The following is a 20,842-nucleotide window of genomic DNA, read 5'->3' on the forward strand; positions in this document are numbered from 1 at the left end:
TGACTTGGGACAGACACATACATACATAATGTGGTGGGGTTTAACATGTTGGACAATATTTATGGTTTTGCTACATGTTTTCGATTTTGTCCAGTGTGCAACACCAGACATCACATGAAAGCATTAGGGCTCAGACTGAGGATGCATTTTCTTATATTTCACACCAGCATTAACTAGAGCTCATTAAAAAATACCCCATTATTCCTGTTCAACATTGAACTCAGGTTAATTATCTCCCATGAAATATTTCAGAAAGTGTTTATTTTACTTCATGCACATAATAAATAATAGAAATAATATTCTTAGATGATATTAATAAACTCTAGCACATTTCAATATTTATTTGTACATTATCATGAAAGTATAACATGGTCATGATGGTTCAAAGGATACAAATAAATATTATCATATCTATATATACAATGTACAATCAATATTAAATCTTTTGAATATTAACATTGATCAATAAAGCATGACAATGAGATCAGGATCAATCATACAGTATACCAAATTAAGCAGATCTATTGCTTTTTGAATCTGATACATGGACTTGACCATGGGTACATAACTTTTTTCACCGATCCGTGAAATGTGGTCAATGTCAAGGGAAACCAGTTTTACAGACATGAAGAACTTTCAATTCATGCTCAATGCAAGTATAGATATCATATTATTCATAAGAGAGAGAATTAACATTAAAAACATTAATAAAAATTGCTGAGTTCAAAATATCTGTAATGCAGCAACAACTTTTCTCTTTAGTCTAAGGTTGGTCAAATCCCACACAATTCCTGTTATGTCTTCAGCCCCTGATGGTATTGGAGCTTTTAGTACCACATTATATCAATACTGGCTGCCAGTTTCATATTCCATCTCTTTGATATGAGAGATAACATCTTGCCTAACTGGAAGTAAAAAAGAAAATTCATCACAAATTAATTAAAACTTTTAAATTTAGCATTCTGAAGAAGAAAACTATCACTATATAGTATATGGTTGAAAGCAATCTGACTACCAAATGTGTTTATGTGTTGCAACACTGAGGGATGTTCCAGAAACAAATGTAGGGGGATCAGGGGTCAGAAGACACTTTTTATTTCACCCCCACCATGCATAATATTTCATTTGTCATTTCAGTGCCTTTTATAGCTGAATATGCAGTATGGGTTTTGCTCATTGTTGAAGGCCTTACAATGACCTGTAGCTGTTAATTTCTGTGTCACTTGGTTTCTTGTGGAGAGTTGTATCTTTGGCAATCATATGACATCTTTTTTTGTATATAAATAGGGGCATTAAAAAAAAGATTATAAAGTTCTAGATTTCTTTTTTCTTTTTTTTAATAGAAGTCATTGACTTTCAAATATACACTACAGCTCAGGTGGATTTTGCGTTGTCCACCCGTCCACAGTGGGAGTGGGCAAAATTTCTAGCTTGTCAACTCTGCCCACCCATAGGAGTGGGCATGCAATTTATTTTGTTTAATCAAAAGACTTGCAAGTACAATCAATTGAAAAAAAGCAGATAAGCATTAGATATCAATATTTTAACAAAAAAGAGATTAAAGTTGGAGTGGGCCGGTGGAAAAAGCAAAATCCACCCAGGCTGTTGTGTAGCACTGTTCAAACATAATTGATTAAATGTTAGCTAACATACTCAATCAGTTGTTTCAAAGTCCCAAGAAGGATGTAGATGTATTCATAGGTCTCTCAACATTTGAAAATGTCTGCTTTGGTGTGGCATTTGGTATCTGGTGGATATATCTGCATCTTGATCTCACAGGCTAATTTCTACAAGGAGCAAATTATAGTTTAACAAATATGTAAACAGCAGAGTAATCTGAGTTCACTTAGTAATAGGCATTTTTAGTTTGATAATGGGTAATTTTTTAATAAAGTTCAATCTAGTTTATCCCTGCCACATTCTGTATGTGCCTGTCCCAAGTCAGGGACCAGTAATTCAGTAGTTGTATTGTAATGCTGTATAACCAATAATTCAGTAGTTGTATTCAGTCTTCTCCTTTGAATTGTTTAAATTGATATCTGATTATGTAGTATGGGTTTGTCTTATTGTGTAAGGTTGTATGGTGACTTAAAGTGGTTCCTTTATATGTCATGTGAAGTACATGTATTGGGGAGAGTTTTCATATTGGCAATCATACCACATCTTCTTATTTTCAAAATGGCTTTGTACCAATGCAAGCATTGTGAATATTTTATCCAACTTTATAGATTTAATTTTCAAACTCTATCCATTATAAGATAAATCATGGACAAATATAGAAACAAATAGACTAAAATTTTGATAGTACTAAGTAGTTATCAGCTTTTAAACAGGTTAGATAACTCTCTTATACATGTAAACATGGAACATGTACATATGTTTTCATGTTTCATATCTATAATTTTTAAAGACAAGGCATAATATACATGATATAACAATAAACATGAACATGTATCTTAGAAAACTGCTCTATTTATTACCTATGCCCATCTGTGTTCGTCTGTGTTTTAGGTAAATGTAGCATGAGTTCTCCACAGTCATTAACAAGGTTAATTAGCATCTCTGAAATTTAAATAAAAAGTTCCTTGTCATCATTGATACATTGATCATGTACAAATGTAAATAAAAATTGGTTATAATACAATGTAAATTGTATCTATATATAAGTTAAGTTCAGACATGTTTCAAATAATTTTAGGTTCAACCATATTCATTCATTTATCAATGACACTACAACAATTCACAACAAAATTGCTATCAATCTGAACACCAAAAAAAACCTGTGTATTATTCAATGAAAATACACACCATTAGTCTTTATACATGTATCATGTTTGGATTATTTACTGACCCCTAATGCACATTTAAATTAACAGTGACAATGTGCTTATTTTTATTAAATAAAGTATTAATACAGAGGGAACTTGAACATAGCATTTGCTTACTTAATTAATTACCGTATCCAGGAAGTTCCTTTTATCCAATCATGATTGGAAATCATAATTTCTGCAGCCCTAATCTTTTACTAATTGGTATGGTTGGTATCTAGGATGCTAGCCAATCATTGTTCTTGATTTATTTAAATTATCCAATCAGATTGTTAATTACAGTCTTTGTTTTATCACAAGCGCTCTTGATCACTTTTGAATTTGCACAAAGCGTGTGCAGGCTGCTTTTTATATTCCAGTTACAATTCTATTTTATTTATTACTGGAATTATTATTTAAACTTTTAAAGCTGAACGTTTTTTAAACATGTTTGTTTAAAATATGACGTCTGAACGTGCATATGTTCGTGCGGAACAACAAATCAGAAACATTCTAAATATTCCAGAATGGTATATTTTCTCCAATGCGGAAATTCGGTAGGTGGCCAGAGAACTAAAGAATTCTGAAGGAAATTTAACGAGGTTTTATTGGACATTAAGAATGGATTGTGCAGCGCAATGCAACGGATGTCTATTCTGTGGAGAAATTCTTAAATTGTGTAATATTCACAACAGATATTCCAGACAGGCGTAAATATTTTATTTAGACATTGGATTTACATTATTTTTAAACACTTGAATCGTTTATTAAGTTAAACAATGTTTGAATCGGAAAACGAGGAGATCGGAAACCCGATGGTCGAACTATCTGACATTGACCGGGTCAAAAAGTGGGCGGCCAGCAAAAAAGTGAATGAACATTCGGCGGCGGAGTTAATCAGGCTAGGATATGACTCCATTGAAGCACTTTCTTGCCTCCTGCCTGAGGATTTAACAAAGTCAAAGATTCCAATCGGACAACAACGGCTACTGCTGCGTGCAGTAAAATCTACGTTTCCAGCGGAGAGCGGGAGCGAATCCAACATGGCGGCGGATGAACAACTTCCGGCAACTTCAATTCAAGCCCAACTCAACGCATGCGCAACAGAGACGATAGATGGCGGTGCAGTTCAAACCGGAAGTGGTGATATATATGTACAAGCAATAACAAAACAGCTTCAACAGCAACAATCGTTACCGTTGGGCGATAATCTTAACAAACACCAAGGACAATCAACAGTGCATCCTGAAGGTACTCAAGATTTTGACTGTGTTTCTAACATTATCTCGTGGAAAGACCCACAAATATTTTTAAAATCTTCCTTTAATGATGTAACTATTAATTTTTATGACATTACTGATTTTGTAAATGTACATATGTCAGGTACTTCAGAGGAAAAACTTATTTCAGATGCTTCGGGGGGTCAGCTTATTTTCAAATCTGGTCCAGTCAAGCCGAAACTTGAGTCCCTGAGTTTGTGTCAATGGTCTAGTGCGAATTTATCTATTATGTACAAACTGTTGTCCTCTGGGGATTTGCCACAGACTCAGTTACTTGATTACCTATCATATACTGCAAGGATTTACAATCTTGTTGCTTCTTGTGACATGGTTTCTGTTTTTTTTTATGACCGAGAATATAGGCAGCTGCAGAAACAGCACAAGTTTCGTTGGGGTACAGATGTTCCTCATTTACATTCCATATATTTACGTCCAAAGGGTTTTGTAAAGCCTCAGACAGGAGGCTCCAAATATCAGACCACTGGCCCAAGACCTGGGGTTAAACATGATATTTCATATGCTTCCCATACATCAGGTGGGCGGGAAATATGCAAAAGGTTTAACAGCAGGAAGGGATGTTTTATGTCAAATTGTAGGTTTGAGCATGTTTGCGCTGTACCAGGCTGTGCTAATAAGCATCCTGCTCATTCTCACTCTAACTCATTGCATGGCAATCCAAAAAACGGGGTATAATGGTAAAGCCTACACGTGACCTCATCCTGTCTGCCTGGTCTAACGAATTACAAAATGATTTTGATAAAGAATTTCTTCTTCACGGTATTGAGTTTGGCTTTGACATTATTGATACTTCTGATATCCCTTTAAATATTCAAGCAAAAAATCACCCGTCTGCTAGTCCATCTGGCCCCCTTTACAGTAAAGCACATGCACAAGTTTTGATTGAAATTGAAAATGGTAATTATATTTTTGCAGATGAAAAACCCAAAATTATTAGTCCCATGGGTGTTATACCTAAGCCGGGGGGCGGTATACGGCTCATACATGATTGTAGTAGACCTGAAGGTTCTGCTGTCAATGACTTTGCAGGTAACTCATCGAAACAAATTTTTCAAACTTTAGATGATGCAACAAAACTTGTAACAGCCAACTGCTACATGGCAAAAGTGGATTTGAAATCGGCTTATAGGTCCGTTCAAATAAGTAAAACAAGCCAGCAGGTGACAGGTTTTAGATGGACTTTCCCTGATGGTAGAGAATTTACCTTATTTGATCGCAAACTCCCTTTTGGTTCAAAATTAGCACCTGGTATTTTTCATCGTTTGTCCCAGGCTGTAAGAAGGATTATGTCATGTAAGGGCTTTACCATTGTAGCTTACTTAGATGATTTTTTCATATGCGAGCAGACTAAATCTAGATGCAAAGAAGCTTTGAATGTGCTTATTACTTTGCTGCGTTATTTAGGTTTTGCGATAAATTGGTCTAAAGTGGTTGATCCATGTCAGCAAATCACTTTTCTTGGCGTAGAAATTGATTCTTCTACTATGGAAGTCAGACTTCCAAGCGATAAATTGGCGGTGTTAAAAGCAGAGCTGCTTGCATTTACAAAGCGTTCCCATGCTTCAAAAAAGCAACTGCAATCCCTAGCGGGGAAATTAAACTGGGCGTCTGCGGTAATTCGTGGCGGAAGAGTTTTTCTTCGACGAATTATCAACTGCATTATGCGTATTAAGCGGGATTGGCATAAAGCGCGTCTTAAGGGCGATATTGCGGAAGATATTCTCTGGTGGAATAACTTTATTTCATCCTTCAATGGGAAATCACTGATTTTAGATCAATATCCTGTCACATCAGTAGCTACAGATGCATGCCGTTCTGGAGCTGGTGGGTTTTTTGATAATGATTGGTTTTATGTAAATTGGCAATGTGATTTTCCTTTTGCAGAAAATTTGCACATTAATGAGCTTGAAGCGCTTTCTGTTGTATTTGCGGCTAGGCGTTGGGCAAAAGCATGGCAAAATAAGCGTGTTTTAATTTTTTGTGACAATGTGACTACGGTAAGTTGTTTAAACAAGTGTTCTTCAAGGAATACTACCTTGATGTCTTATTTAAGAGAGCTGTTTTGGTTGTCAGCTTCTAACAACTTTCACATAAAAGCTGTGCACATTGCAGGTAAATCAAATGTCATGGCCGACATGATTTCGCGTTTGCATGATACTTCTATGAGTATAAAGTTCATGCGCTTTTATTTACCTAATCCTCTGTTTGTGCACCACTTGGAATCCCACATGTCTAGTCACTCCCTCCTTTTTCTTTTGAATAGGCTCACAGGGCTCCAAAGAGATGACGGCATTGGATGATATTGTTCTGGACTTCAGATGCCATGCCTATGCAGAATCAACCAAAAAGACTTACATGACTTATTTAAAGTCCTTTGTGGCTTTTTGTAATTTAATTGGTATTCCAGTGGTTCCCTTAAGTCAAGAGAATTTAGCAAGATATATTGCCCACCTGTCTCGTCGACTGAAGTATAATTCCTTGTGCAATTATTTATCCATAATAAGAATTTTGCATCTTGAGGCAGGGTATAGCTCCCCGATTGACACTCATTTAGTTTCAAATGTTTTGAAAGGTGCACGTAGAGTGTTGGGGGATGTCAACACAGCCAAGTTGCCTATTACCCCCAAGATTTTGTTTAAAATTTTTGCCATTATATCCTTTAACGACACAAAAGATGTAGCTTTTTGGGCAGCTTGCCTTGTGGCTTTCTTTTCCTTTTTCAGAAAGTCTAATTTGTTGACACCATCTGTAAATGATTTTGACCCTGATCGTCATTTAAGTAGACATAATGTATTTTTTCGGGAAGATGGTGTCCTATTGCGCATTTCCAAATCTAAGACTATACAGTTTGCAGAACGTTGTTTAGATATTCCACTTCCTGCTATAAAAAACTCTCCTTTATGCCCCTCACAGGCTTTATTATTAAATTTTAAAATGGTACCAGCTGTCCAAACTCCTTCCCCGGCCTTTTTATATCAAAATGGGGAGGACACTATCCCCTTAACCTATGCAGTGTTTTTGGCTAGGCTTAAAACTGTCCTATCAATCATTGGTTTTGATGCTTCACTTTATTCTGGGCATAGTTTTCGAAGAGGAGGGGCAACATTTGCTTTTCAGTGTGGTGTTCCAGGGGAACTAATTCAGTCTCAAGGAGACTGGAAAAGTGATGCATATAAAGGCTATTTAGACCCCTCTCCTTCATATAGATTGCATGTTATGAAAACTTTTGCTAATGCACTAAAACTTTCTACTTAACCTATCTCTACATTATACCTGGTTTGGGCAAGTGTTTGGAGTACCACAGACTTATCAGTGAATTGATATTTGCGAAACAATTGACTTTTTATGATTCTTTCATTGTTCATTGTCATGTTTATTATATAATGAAAGAAATTAATAAAACTGTGGTTAGTTTGCCCAAACCAGTATTTTGTCTCATTTTAACTTATATGTTTTATAATTATCTGGTCCAGCCTGTGCATAACGGTTAAAGTACAAGATTCTGTTCGGCTTCAGTAAACATGAGCTCTTCAGGGTCTGGTCTTGCAACCAATTGTGTTATGGGCATGGACCAGAATATAGCCTTGTCTGCTGGATGCATATTACATACACACATACTTTACATGTAATTCTCTCAGATACCCATGAGGAGGTGGGTGGGGCCAGAACAAGTGTATCTGGATTAATGTGCTTATTTTTATTAAATAAAGTATTAATACAGAGGGAACTTGAACATAGCATTTGCTTACTTAATTAATTACCGTATCCAGGAAGTTCCTTTTATCCAATCATGATTGGAAATCATAATTTCTGCAGCCCTAATCTTTTACTAATTGGTATGGTTGGTATCTAGGATGCTAGCCAATCATTGTTCTTGATTTATTTAAATTATCCAATCAGATTGTTAATTACAGTCTTTGTTTTATCACAAGCGCTCTTGATCACTTTTGAATTTGCACAAAGCGTGTGCAGGCTGCTTTTTATATTCCAGTTACAATTCTATTTTATTCCCACCCACCACAGCCCTCGCAATACTTGTACGTGTGTATGTTGATTTTGTTTTTTGTATATGACTATATGTTGTCATTGTATGTGTCACCTATTTGTAGTTTTTGTTTATTTGATGATATTGTATTTTAGTGAAATCTTTTATTTTTTAATGTGTATCAGTAGATTAGTTTCCATTTTCATGATAACCACAGTTGTCATTAGGCTTTCAGCTTCTTGTATGGAGTACCACAGACTTATCAGTGAATTGATATTTGCGAAACAATTGACTTTTTATGATTCTTTCATTGTTCATTGTCATGTTTATTATATAATGAAAGAAATTAATAAAACTGTGGTTAGTTTGCCCAAACCAGTATTTTGTCTCATTTTAACTTATATGTTTTATAATTATCTGGTCCAGCCTGTGCATAACGGTTAAAGTACAAGATTCTGTTCGGCTTCAGTAAACATGAGCTCTTCAGGGTCTGGTCTTGCAACCAATTGTGTTATGGGCATGGACCAGAATATAGCCTTGTCTGCTGGATGCATATTACATACACACATACTTTACATGTAATTCTCTCAGATACCCATGAGGAGGTGGGTGGGGCCAGAACAAGTGTATCTGGATTAATCTGCAACTTACCTTATCAATTGTGTTTTGTAGGTTTGGAGGGATTAATGTCACATCTTTAACAAGGATGGTTTCTCTAAAAAATGAAATATAAATTTCTGTTACAAAAATGTTTTGATAGCACATAGATAAGGAATGTATATATGTAGCAGTACAATGTACATGTACATCATTTGTACATGTATGTATGTACAAATGATGTTTGTTAGTTTATAATACAAATTTTCTTACCAAATATAATAAAGTGAAAACTGGACATATATTAAAAAACACATACATTTTATAATAGAATAATATTTGTTGTAAAAATGCTATTTGCCAATGTTCATGTACAATGTACATGATGTAATAAAAAGAAAAAATAATCAAAGAATTCAAATATTAAAAAGCTTTACAACTTGTGACCTTACAACGCTGAAAATTTACTCAGGGACAATGCACCTTGGTGAACTTGTGTCTTATTCGCTCAGTCGTTGAATATTTGTCTGTATTTAAATTTTTCGACTAGTTATTGTATAAAAAAAATGAATTATAGTATGGATATCAGATTAAAATGGGAAGTACAAGTACATTGTTTTGTACATGTAAAGTATCAACTTTTTCTTACATTCATAGAAATTAAACAGAAAAACTCCCAGATATATACATGTACATGTATGAACGGTCAATTGTTTGTTTGCTCTTTATTTATGTTTCTTTGTATCCTACATCATGTACATGAGCATTTGACTTTTAATCAAATACTGATTAAATTATCAGATGATTTTTAGATTGATATTATCAAATATATATTACTATAGTCATGCTAGTATATACATGTATCAATTAATTAGTGTTGTGGCAGTGTCTGTCAATGTGACAAGTTTAACAGCCATTGATGGTTCATGCTACAAAATGATCATACATGTACATTGTATGTGTACCATGGCAATTCAACTTTTGAACATGTTGAAGGGTAGCCTTGGCTTGAATCCCTCAATTGTCTGATAGCATGCATGTTTTCCTATTTAGTTCTACTGCACTTTTGTTTAATGCTTTCTTGCAATTGTTATCAATATGTTTGTATTTGTTTTTTGCCTTGACTTGGGTGTTTGTTCCTAAATTATTACAAACATATAAACTGACAGACCTGGATTATTTTTTAAATAATCATTTTTTTCATACATGTATCTAGTTTAGATTACTATGACATCTAACGGCTGTTTTGCCAGACAAGCTGGTGTAGTGGGGCATAATTAACATGACAATGTTGTCCAACTCAAGTTTTAAAATGTTTGGATTTGTAAATGCAAATTACCTGGCACCTGCTCAAAGTTTTACACTGAAGCTTGGCATCAGCTTGGCCTTTGGTTTACTAGGTTCTCCATGTAATAGGAACCATAAGGAAGTCGGTTCAATTCCATCCAGATATACACTTAACATATGAATACAGAACTTTAAAACATAAAAATGAACGATCCATTCAAATCGTCTCCCAGAGCAGATCGCCAGATGAAAAGGACAAGTGCGTGATGTGTTTACATTCCTTCTATCAACTAATCTTCCTATGCCGGTACAACATATTTGACAACCAGTTGCATCCAAACTGCACACATTATTTCTGCATCACGATAAGACGAAGAGACTTAAATCGGCGTACTTTTTTTGGTAAAACGCCTTCGTCTGTCTTGGCAGCCGACCGAGTCGTCCATATTTGTTTACCATAACTTCTGTTTCCGGATTGTCAAAATTGGACAATTTTTCGAAAAAATGAGCCTTTACTCTATAGTTAATGAAAATATACTTCAATTAAGCCTTTCTGATATTTTAATCGTCATTTTAAAAATAATAACTATACTTTCGCTTACTAGGCGGAAAATACCGAGGTGTTGAAAAAAATTGACACCTCGGTAAACTCCGGAAAATTTTCCGTAAATCTTTATTATGGGTCGGATACCTTAATGTTATACTTGTAATGGTGTGTGACTCAATGTTATCCTTCTAATGGTGTGTGACTCAGTGTTATCCTTCTAATGGTGTGTGACTCAGTGTTATCCTTCTAATGGTGTGTGACTCAGTGTTATCCTTCTAATGGTGTGTGACTCAATGTTATACTTCTAATGGTGTGTGACTTAATGTTATACTTCTAATGGTGTGTAACTTAATGTTATACTTCTAATGGTGTGTAACTTAATACTTCTAATGGTGTGTAACTTAATGTTATACTTCTAATGGTGTGTAACTTAATACTTCTAATGGTGTGTAACTTAATACTTCTAATGGTGTGTAACTTAATGTAATACTTCTAATGGTGTGTAACTTAATGTAATACTTCTAATGGTGTGTAACTTAATACTTCTAATGGTGTGTAACTTAATGTTATACTTCTAATGGTGTGTAACTTAATGTAATACTTCTAATGGTGTGTAACTTAATGTTATACTTCTAATGGTATGTAACTTAATGTTATACTTCTTATGGTGTGTAACTTAATGTTATACTTCTAATGGTGTGTAACTTAATGTTATACTTCTAATGGTGTGTAACTTAATGTTATACTTTGGTGTTCTGTATGTAACAACCATCACTGCTTACTTTATGTTATATGCGTTCTTATAAATATCTTGATGTAATTTCCACTGTTATAATGTTGTCTTGTACATGCCCAATTTATTTCAAGTTGCTTGTACATAATTCATATTCTTTATAGGCAATGACCTTGATTAAGGTCAAGACACAAATTTTGGTCATGGATTTAAATTGTGTGAACTAGAACTTCTAACTACAACCCCCATACACAGATAAGACTAGAGATGTATATATTCATACATATTCATTGGTTATGACCTAGACATTCCAGATTTCGATAGGTCAAGGCCATTAAATATAACTTGGGTCACTGGCATTCATTCAATTTATGTCCAGATTATTCTAAAACTTATCAACAATAGAGAAAAAGAATGTGTTTAAAATTATCTAATTCACTTATGTCATTATAGCAGAAATATTAGTTAGAATACTTTCTGCCAACAATGGTATCTATAACAAACATTGACCAACCTAAAAATCATCCATTCTAAGTTATCTTGTAGTGTACAACTGGTTTAAGTGGGCAGGGGTTTAAATACGTTTTTACAGAAACAGGTTAGAAATTGAAAAGGAGAAAAAAGCGTGTTCCACAAAGTTGCAAAAATAAAGGACATATGGTCCATTCTGATAAATTCTGACAGAGGAAAATTGAAAAGGAGAAATAGGTGTGTACAACAAAGGTCAAATTCTGTACTACCCCAATTACACCTAGATAGATAATAATACCATGGGGAGATAATGTATATATCATTTTAAAAAAAACTTTCTTTGAGAGCTTGCACACACATACCCCATGCCCTCTCCCTCTCCCACACTCATTGTCAATGGACAAACAAAATATCACCATATTCCTACATTTAAAAACTCATAACTCTACAAAAGTCATTAGATAAAAATTTTCTTGTGGATATATGCACATTTACATATTGTGTTCTCATTAACTTCAGTTTCATGAAATTCTGTTGTGTGGTTTCAGAGGAGTTATGATGACAAACTGTTGTAGTATATTGTGGCTAATATATTTCAAAAGGGGCATAACTCGTAGAAAAAAATTGTGAATCATAATTTCCTGTCAATATGCACATCTACATTGTATGTCCTTATTATCTACAAAATTTCATAATTTTCTGTTGTGTGGTTTCAGAGGAGTCGTGATGACAAGAACAGGACTGACGACCAGAAAGAGGGGTCAAAACATTATATTCTCTGTAACTTTGTATAATTACCTGTTCTACGGGAGTAGTTGTTACTATGCCTGTCTGGGAATAAACTTCTTCAGCCTCTTGTTTCTCTGTTACATAGTCATCTAGTTCATCTTCTGGAAGTAGCCTAGGGTACAAATTGTCAAGGTCAAATATTCTTAAACTATATTGGAACAGTCAAAGCCACAATCTTTATAATATATTACAATTATGGGAAACAATTTTCACACTGTTTGCAAACATGTCAAGAACAGACCTTAGTTCAATATCTGAGATTAATTAAGGATTATGATATTTTATTGTAATTTTATCATTCAAGTGTCAGTTTTAAGAATAAGTTTAAAATAATAAATAGATAAGCTGAATTAACACCTTTAGAAAAAGTTGTTTTTGTGGATTCAAGTAAAAAAGTATTTATTGTGTACTGTTTTAAATTAATGTTTATTTTGCAGGACCTAACAAATAGTCAAGAACTTATAAAACTGTTATTCAACAAATAAACACAAAACTGTTGTCCCTCTTTAAATAAAAAATGGTAAGGGGTTACATAGAACCCTGTGTCTTGCTTACATTTGCTGCTATTAATGTAAAAGTCTTATAGTGACTTCAAAAGTGATTCCGTTTATCAGTAAAATACTGAAATTATCTATTAATAAAAAAAAATATCAAATCTTTTTCTTTCGATTCTATATCTTATTCTTTATGATTAGCTTCTGTTCAAGTTTTATAACAATTCATGAAGATTTACAAATTACTTTAAATCATGTCAAAAAATTTTAATTACTCCATCTATCAATGAAAATACTGAAAATGAAAATATATTTGCAAAACTATGCATCAGACATTATCTCCTTAATTATAAAACCTATTCTGCTAGGAAGGATGAGTATTGATGTGTAATAAACTCAAACCTCAGTATCAACTTGTTTACTGTGACATAATTAAGTTCATTTATCAGAAAAATATGGAAAATGAAAAAAAATATTTTCAAAATTTTGCTTTGGAAACTGTATTTTGGACCTTAACAAGCATCTGTCCAAATTTCATAAAATTTCATGTCTATTGATGTCTGAATTCAAATGTTGACGCCACCAACAGAATGTAGGATACCTATGTCTCGCTTTCAGGGGGAAAAAATGGTCCCAATGAATAAACATGGTAGTTGCAATAAAAAAAAAAACCCACTACAAAACAGTGAGTCCCATGAATTACAAAACAGATGAAATGAATTGATATTATATATGAACAAAAAGACTTCTTTTTGTTGTTATTTCATATTATCTTTCATAAGATTTACATGATTTGACAAAACATTATGAGAGTAGTAAAATGTGAACATAAATTATCCTATCTAATCTATACAGGTACAAAATCAATTAAGATAGTTCTTCTGCTCCTACATAATTTAGTAGTTTTGTTCATTTTCTATTTACTCTTGCAATGAGGTCAAATTCATTAAATACATAACTTTGAAAATCTTTTATAAACATAGTTTTAGCCAGCTAGCAGTGCAACACTATATATTATAAATGTCAAATTAGAAATATGATCTTAGTTTTATTGGACTAATTATGTTAAAAGAGTCATGTAGGAAACAGGGCCTGGATTTTTGTTTACAAGGGGGAGATAATCTGTACTTCATTAATTTCATCAGGAAAGTTAACAAGGGGGAGATAATTTTAACTTCATTAACTTCATCAGTGGCCAAGTTCGGATGGAACTCGAGTTCTGACTAGAGTTCCATATGAACGGTAAATAATTTTGAAGAGTAAGGTCTCTAGATTACTGGAAGTACAAGGCCCCTACTCTGAATATGCTTACATTCAAATTTGATTGGATTAACGTCATAACATCCGGGATATCGAGTCGATCTCTAAGAACCCTGTCACAACCCAGGGCTCCTCGAGTGTTAATGGCAGAAAAGCTATATCCAATCATAACAGGTGTTATATATGACCATGTCAATCCCATCTACTATAGATATCCATCCGAACTTGACCAGGAATGTTTACAAGGGGGAGATAATCTACACTTCATTAACTTCATCAGGAATATTTACAAGGGGGAGATAATCTATACTTCATTAACTGGAATAGATTCCCAGTTACTGTAACCAGTCCGATACCCACGAATGTAGTTCTTAAAAAAAAACTATCACTTTTCTCTAAAATGGTGTAGTGTTATTATTAAACAAGTTCTGTAACTGAATGTAGATTTATTTGAAAGGGTAGGCTTTCTAGTTTGAATTTCTGAAAAAAAATTGATTGATTTAAATGTGCATAGAGTTAATTGTCTAAATTCTAGCCTTTATTCTTCACCGGAAGTAGACTGAGTGACCCTGTTGTCAATCAAAACAAAATTTTGCAATGGAATGCCTGGTCATGAGGCACTGAGATTGCCCTCAGAAACTTGGAACCTAATGCCTAACATGAAACAGAAGTTCCAAGGTGGCTATCAAAATTTTTTAACAAACAGCACCCCATTTATTTACTATGACTTTCAATGCGTTTCAATGGGTCAAATAACTGGGTCCCCATTCCAACTTCATCAGGAATGTTTAAAAGGGGGAGATAATCTAGACTTCATTTACTTCATCAGGAATGATACAACAGAAATCGTGCAATTATGTTTTAAATGTAGTTGTGATTTCAAGGCACAATTCAAACATTATATACACCATAAACAAACATGAAGCAAAATATATCAGTTAACATATTGTAGCTCAACCAAATGAAGACAGAAACAGCCAAATATTTACAATGATATAGAAGTAAACAGAAGAAACAGTGCATTTATGTTTTAAATTTAGTTGCAATTCCAAGGCATAATACACCATAAACAAATACAAAGCAATATGTCTCAGCTATCACGTTGTAGCTCAACCAGTATACAGCACTGCTAATATAATTAATAACAACTTATTTACAATGATGTGTTAATAGTAGCCTGATTTTATAATAACAAGCTAATGAGCTATCACCCTTGTACAAGGAATACCTGCCTAAAATGACCACTGTGTCCACCCTGTTTCCAAGGCATATAACCATAGCTGTCAGTAAAAAGTTTACCATCAATGTTTCACAAGAACAACAATTTTTTAAACAATAGTAAATTCCTAATTTATTGAGATTTTGAAGAAAAAATTACATCAGTATTTAAAATTTGTATCTATCCTTATGATCCTTTTATCAGCAAGGATCTTTACTATTGACAGATTTCTTTTTTGCTAAACCTAAGCAACACAATTGTTTTAAAATATTTGTATGGAACCATCGAATATTAGATAGTGCAGTTTAAAATTTATACTTATGACAAAATTCACATAGACAATTATTAAATAATTTCATAAATTGGAGATTTTTTTTAATTTTAATTTTTCATAATTTAACTTTCTTAAGTCAACAACATTTTTTATGAGATTGTGAAAGTTGTATAAATAACAAAATATCTTTCAAGACACAACAGTAAAACTACCCGAAGAAGACCTTTATAGTCTATATCTTCAAGTAAGACCTCTATAGTCCAAAGAACTTCATAATTTATTTCAATTTGATCAAACATATTCAATCAAAATATAGACAGCCAAAACATTTTCATATCTAAGATCTACAGAAGTTCTTGTTAACTCTGGAAATATGGGAAATTTTAAGATTAAATAGAAAATATAGATGTTTAGAAATTGTCATCATTTCATATAACGTGGATTCTTTATTATTTTTCGTCAGATACCAATTTTTTCATGGTTAAAAATGAACCTCAAATTAAAATTTTCAACGAAGTACAAATTTTCTACAGGCTTGTATGCCGACTTTGTCAAATCAATGAGAAATAACCACAAACATATAATCTTTCGTCAATCCACAAAATTGGTACCCACAAAAATAAATGAATCCACTGTACTCATTCAAATAAATTGTAACAAATGACTTACTCTTGAATGCGACTGTCAGATCTCTCTGATTTCCTCGTCAAACGACTTTGTGTACGACTTTCTATAAATATAAATCACAAATATTACTTAAACATCCGTGTCACAACTCTGTATATATACAACTTTATATAAAAACAAATCTGTACATATTTAAGGGTAAATGTTAGGACCAAACTTTAATGTTATCTGTTAATAAATAGACTTCTTACGGAAGGGTGTAACTCAATCACTTCTACTTTTATCAAATCGTTCAAAACAATCAAACAATATTTTGATAGCAATACTTTCCAAATGTTTAGTTTGGTTCAATGAAATGTGTATCAAAATTCTTTCTTTTGTTGAATAAACAGTCGATTTTTTTTTTTTTAAATCTTAAAATATTATTTCAATGTTTATACGAATAACATTTGGAAAATCATATGCAGACCCCCTTTTTTAAAAAGTTAATCTAAGCCTCAGTTTATTTTGTGAGTCTGATTTAGATTTTATTTAAATGAAGCGAGAGTTATAAGTATAATTGGTATATAAGAGGAGGTATTGACATTTTCTGTAAGTAAAGAGGGAAATTTAGATTAAGAATAAGACAAACCCTGCTGGCTTTTTCTTCAGCTTTCTATTAACAATATTTATTGTTTAGACTAATTTTATCATCCATCAAATAATTTTGGACTAAAACATATCTTTTATAATATATAATGTTTACTGATTTGTTTCCTCACAAACTTAATTAAACACACTTTATCACCAAACACATGCCATATTCTAATCAAAACTCTCTCAAACATCCTCAATTTGTAAATATACTTAATAAACAAACATGCAATAGTCATATAAACACCTTAAAGGTACATTCTTAATACTAACCATCAAAGGCCAACATTCTTAGAAAACATAGGCATAAAATTCTGATGAAAAACATCAATGAAAATCTTCATGATAGATAATTGTTTTCAATAAAGATCCATCTTTCTTTGTAACAAGAAATACTAATGTGCTATAATTACACTAATAAAAGTACCATTATAATGCATGGACAGGATTGGGCTTTCAAATTTGACCTTCTGAGCATAATCAACAGTCTAAGAAAATCAAAGAACTCTTCTATAAATTTTCATAAATTTCTGTTGTGAGTCAAAGAATATCTTACCCTACCTAAATTACCTTCAGCCTCCAGTAGCAGGCAAAATATCTTATCACTCAACCTCCCTCTAACTTTTATTTATTCCATATATTATCAACGGTACTCAACTGGAATTAGCATGAAATATTTGCTACTGGACATTGAACAAACAACTAGAAATGAAAAATGTAGATCTAAATATTGAGGGAAATCTAATTTACAATTTCTTGAAACCTGACTATTTTCATATAATGATATAGAAAGATTGCCAGTCAGACAACTCTCCACCAGAGGTCCAAATGTTGTGGATGTTAGCAACTGTCGAAGTCAGAATGATGCCCTTATATAATCAACAGTTGTAAAAAAGGTTTAAAAGTTCAACATATACAAATTCATCAACAGGTATTCTCAAAAGACCTGCTAACAAGCTTTTTCTTCAAGTGAAACCAAAATATTGATTATTTGATGGAATAAAAAACCAAAATTTCCATTTCCAAACAACGACTTATCTGATCATAAAGATACCAGTTAATAAAGAATTCAGTTTTAATTCTAACTTAATGAATATTTCATGACATCACATACTTTATTTAATTGCTTTAAACCAGAATTATTGATTGTATGGCCACAGTAAATATAAACCAATGATCAGAATGTGAAATCACTGTCATGGTAACAACACTGTACTACAAGTACCTTATACTACTAATTAACTACGGCCATACCCAAATGTTTGAATGCCCTTAAACCCTTCCTTCCCAGAATATAGGTGCCTACTCAAAATCTTTTATTGTCCTGAAGTGATTTTTTTTTTTAATAAGATAGGCCTATAGTTGTTAATTTCTGTCATTTGGTTTCTTGTGGAGAGTTGTCTCATTGGCAAGCATACCACATCTTCTTTTTTATATGAGGACTTAAAAACATCTGCTTCCATTTGTTTCCACTTAAATATGTTAATACAAATGTAATAGTTATATTTAGGTAGTGGTACTGATCACCATTTTGACACCTGCTTCCATTTATTTTTCGTTGGTACCAATTTTTTGTGCATTTTAGAAAAAAAAATTGAATTTCCATTGATATTTGATTTTTTGGACTTTACAAAGTTTGCTTTAAGCCATTAGAAAACTAATAATTATTTCGATATTTTAGTTAAGCTTCTCATTATAATTGAGGGTGATGCTGATCTGTTTATATGACAAAATAAATTTAAGTTCAAAGCAAACACACTTTCTCAATTCAGACTTGTACATTTAAATATTTAAACAGAAATAATAAAACTAGAAGTCAGAATGATCTATATCCAGTGTATGTTACCTTTGGACAACTAGATTACAGTAAACTAAGATTAACCAGTATTAATGTTAATCCCTTCCACAGATTATCCTAAACCTTAAACACTGATAGCAACCTAATTAATAATCCTACACATGTATCAAACTTGTCAATAAGGTCAATATTTAGGTCATGAACTTTCTAAATTAAACAATTTATCAAAAAGATGTCAGTTTTCAGGTTAATTCATGGCTTCCAAAACTGTCATATATTCCGGACATTTATATTTTTACCGGACATTGTCCGACTGGGCAAAGCATTAAATGGTCATCTTCTTTTTAGTTTTCAAGGCTTTTTTAAGAGACAGTTATTTTAACATAATTCCACTAATTCCTAACTTTGTTGTGCCCATGGTGTCAAGCACATTACTGATTTGTCATCCTGTCATCTTCTCACATTTTTTTATTTCAACAATTCAAAGTTTTTTTTGTGATAAAGGAGGCTAGGAATGATCTTTATCGTCAGGCATCCATTTTCAACTACCATTAGCTTAAATTTGTTAAATTTTATCGTTATTCATCAAAATATCCTTTAGATATCTCGTCTCAAATAATTCACCATTACCATTATTTTTGGAAAGTATATAAAGTTACATGATTCGTCAAAATCAGCTAACTTTTTTTTAATATAGTAAAGAAAAAATACATTTTATTGTTATGCACAAAAAATTTAAGCTAACATCATTTGGCAAGAATTTTTACTGTTATTTGTCATGAAGGCACCCCCATTTACATTTTTCTGTGATACACTCATACAATTAAATTTCTGTCAACTATGGAGGGTAAGTATTATATTGTATCAGTTGGGGTTGGACCCTGCACCTCCAGTAAGAAAATGGAAGTGAGAAGTAAAACCAATTGTTGGTCTTCTCGAATTGGAATAAGGAAAAAGTGGCTGTTCCTTTAAAGTCATCTTAACAAAAATACCATAATACAGAAAGTTTTGATGGTTTGATTTCGAATATTCTTAATGATTGATTGTTCTTTGCTGAACATTCAGAGACAAATTTGGCTAACAAAATAATATTAAATGAATAAAAGTATTATTTAAAACCAAAGGTGGAATAATTTACATCAGTATTTAATGCAACAAGGCTGCAACTGTCGACAGAATTTATTCTTAATTTATTCTTAATACAAATATTATCCATTTAATAAATGCACCGCAGATAATTTTTACCAATATAAAAAGATACAAATTATTCAAATCTATTTCTGCTGTGAATTTACTTTATAAATAATAATAATATATTTTATAAGTAAATTGATTACATTACCTAAATTTGAATTGGAAATCTCTCTAGGGTTATGACAATGTGTAATAGATTGTACACTAATTTAAACCTTAAACACCTGAGCAGTATAAGTCGGAGATTTTCTGACTTAATAGTGCTCCGTCTATTCAATAGGTCTGATTAGTGAATGACGATTGGTTGCCATGTTTCAACAAAGACCACAGATTTATATTTTATAAACATAGTGTTATGACTTTTAGTAATTTATACTGCACAACAAGTACTATGGAAAATCTTAGTGACAAAATTTATTCGTAAAAAAATCTTTTAAATAACAGATTGTACTTGACACAGGAGATACTTTAATTCATAACTTTGTAATTGTCTGCTGGAGTTTAATAAAAAAAAAAAATTACACTAAAATTTACATAAAATAAAAATAAAATAGTTACACTTTAGATGAACGAGTTTTACACTGCAGATAAATCAAAATCCAAAAAGCAATAAAAACAAGTCAAATCTATGCTGTGATGTCACACTTTGTTTCAGGTAAGGGTGAAGGTTGGTATCTACATGTATTAAAACATTTAAAACCTCTGCATTTGTTTGCTCCTGTCCTAAGTCAAGAACATGATGTTCAGAGGTTGTTGTTTGTTGATGTTGTTCATAATTGTTTCTTGTTTTTTATATAGACTAAGCTATTGTTTTTTTCCGTTTGAATGG

The 20,842-nt window shown here is 32.5% G+C and overlaps 2 protein-coding genes and 1 long non-coding RNA gene across 13 annotated transcripts in view; 1 reads left to right on the plus strand and 2 right to left on the minus strand.

Moving 5' to 3' along the window:
• The window catches only part of LOC143084815 (uncharacterized), a 99,141-nt gene that overhangs the window by 17,610 nt on the left and 60,689 nt on the right, over positions 1-20,842 (minus strand). For all 9 annotated transcript variants that reach the window (XM_076260873.1, XM_076260879.1, XM_076260878.1 and 6 more), the window contains 2 exons: positions 16,431-16,491; positions 12,524-12,626 (listed from right to left, as the gene is read on the minus strand). In XM_076260873.1, coding sequence (XP_076116988.1) covers positions 12,524-12,626; positions 16,431-16,491 — 164 coding nt within the window. The remainder of the gene's footprint in view (positions 1-12,523; positions 12,627-16,430; positions 16,492-20,842) is intronic.
• LOC143084817 (uncharacterized) lies at positions 328-10,609 on the minus strand. Of its 2 annotated transcripts, XR_012981172.1 has the most exons (5): positions 10,027-10,609; positions 8,742-8,805; positions 2,481-2,562; positions 1,654-1,787; positions 328-905 (listed from the first exon to the last, which is right to left on the minus strand). It is a non-coding gene; the product is annotated as an uncharacterized LOC143084817 (long non-coding RNA). The 2 variants fall into 2 exon arrangements; XR_012981173.1 differs by lacking the exon at positions 2,481-2,562 and having other exon boundaries at positions 10,027-10,605.
• On the plus strand, positions 2,890-8,465 carry LOC143084816 (integrase/recombinase xerD homolog). Of its 2 annotated transcripts, XM_076260881.1 has the most exons (2): positions 2,890-4,058; positions 6,369-8,465. In XM_076260881.1, exons 1-2 carry the CDS (start codon positions 3,587-3,589, stop codon positions 7,358-7,360), a joined length of 1,464 nt encoding a protein of 487 aa, XP_076116996.1. In that variant the 5' UTR covers positions 2,890-3,586; the 3' UTR covers positions 7,361-8,465. The 2 variants fall into 2 exon arrangements, with proteins under 2 accessions (XP_076116996.1, XP_076116997.1); XM_076260882.1 differs by lacking the exon at positions 2,890-4,058 and having other exon boundaries at positions 6,246-8,465.

Source organism: Mytilus galloprovincialis, chromosome 8 (genome assembly GCF_965363235.1).
Source record: "Mytilus galloprovincialis chromosome 8, xbMytGall1.hap1.1, whole genome shotgun sequence".
NCBI lineage: Eukaryota > Metazoa > Mollusca > Bivalvia > Mytilida > Mytilidae > Mytilus > Mytilus galloprovincialis.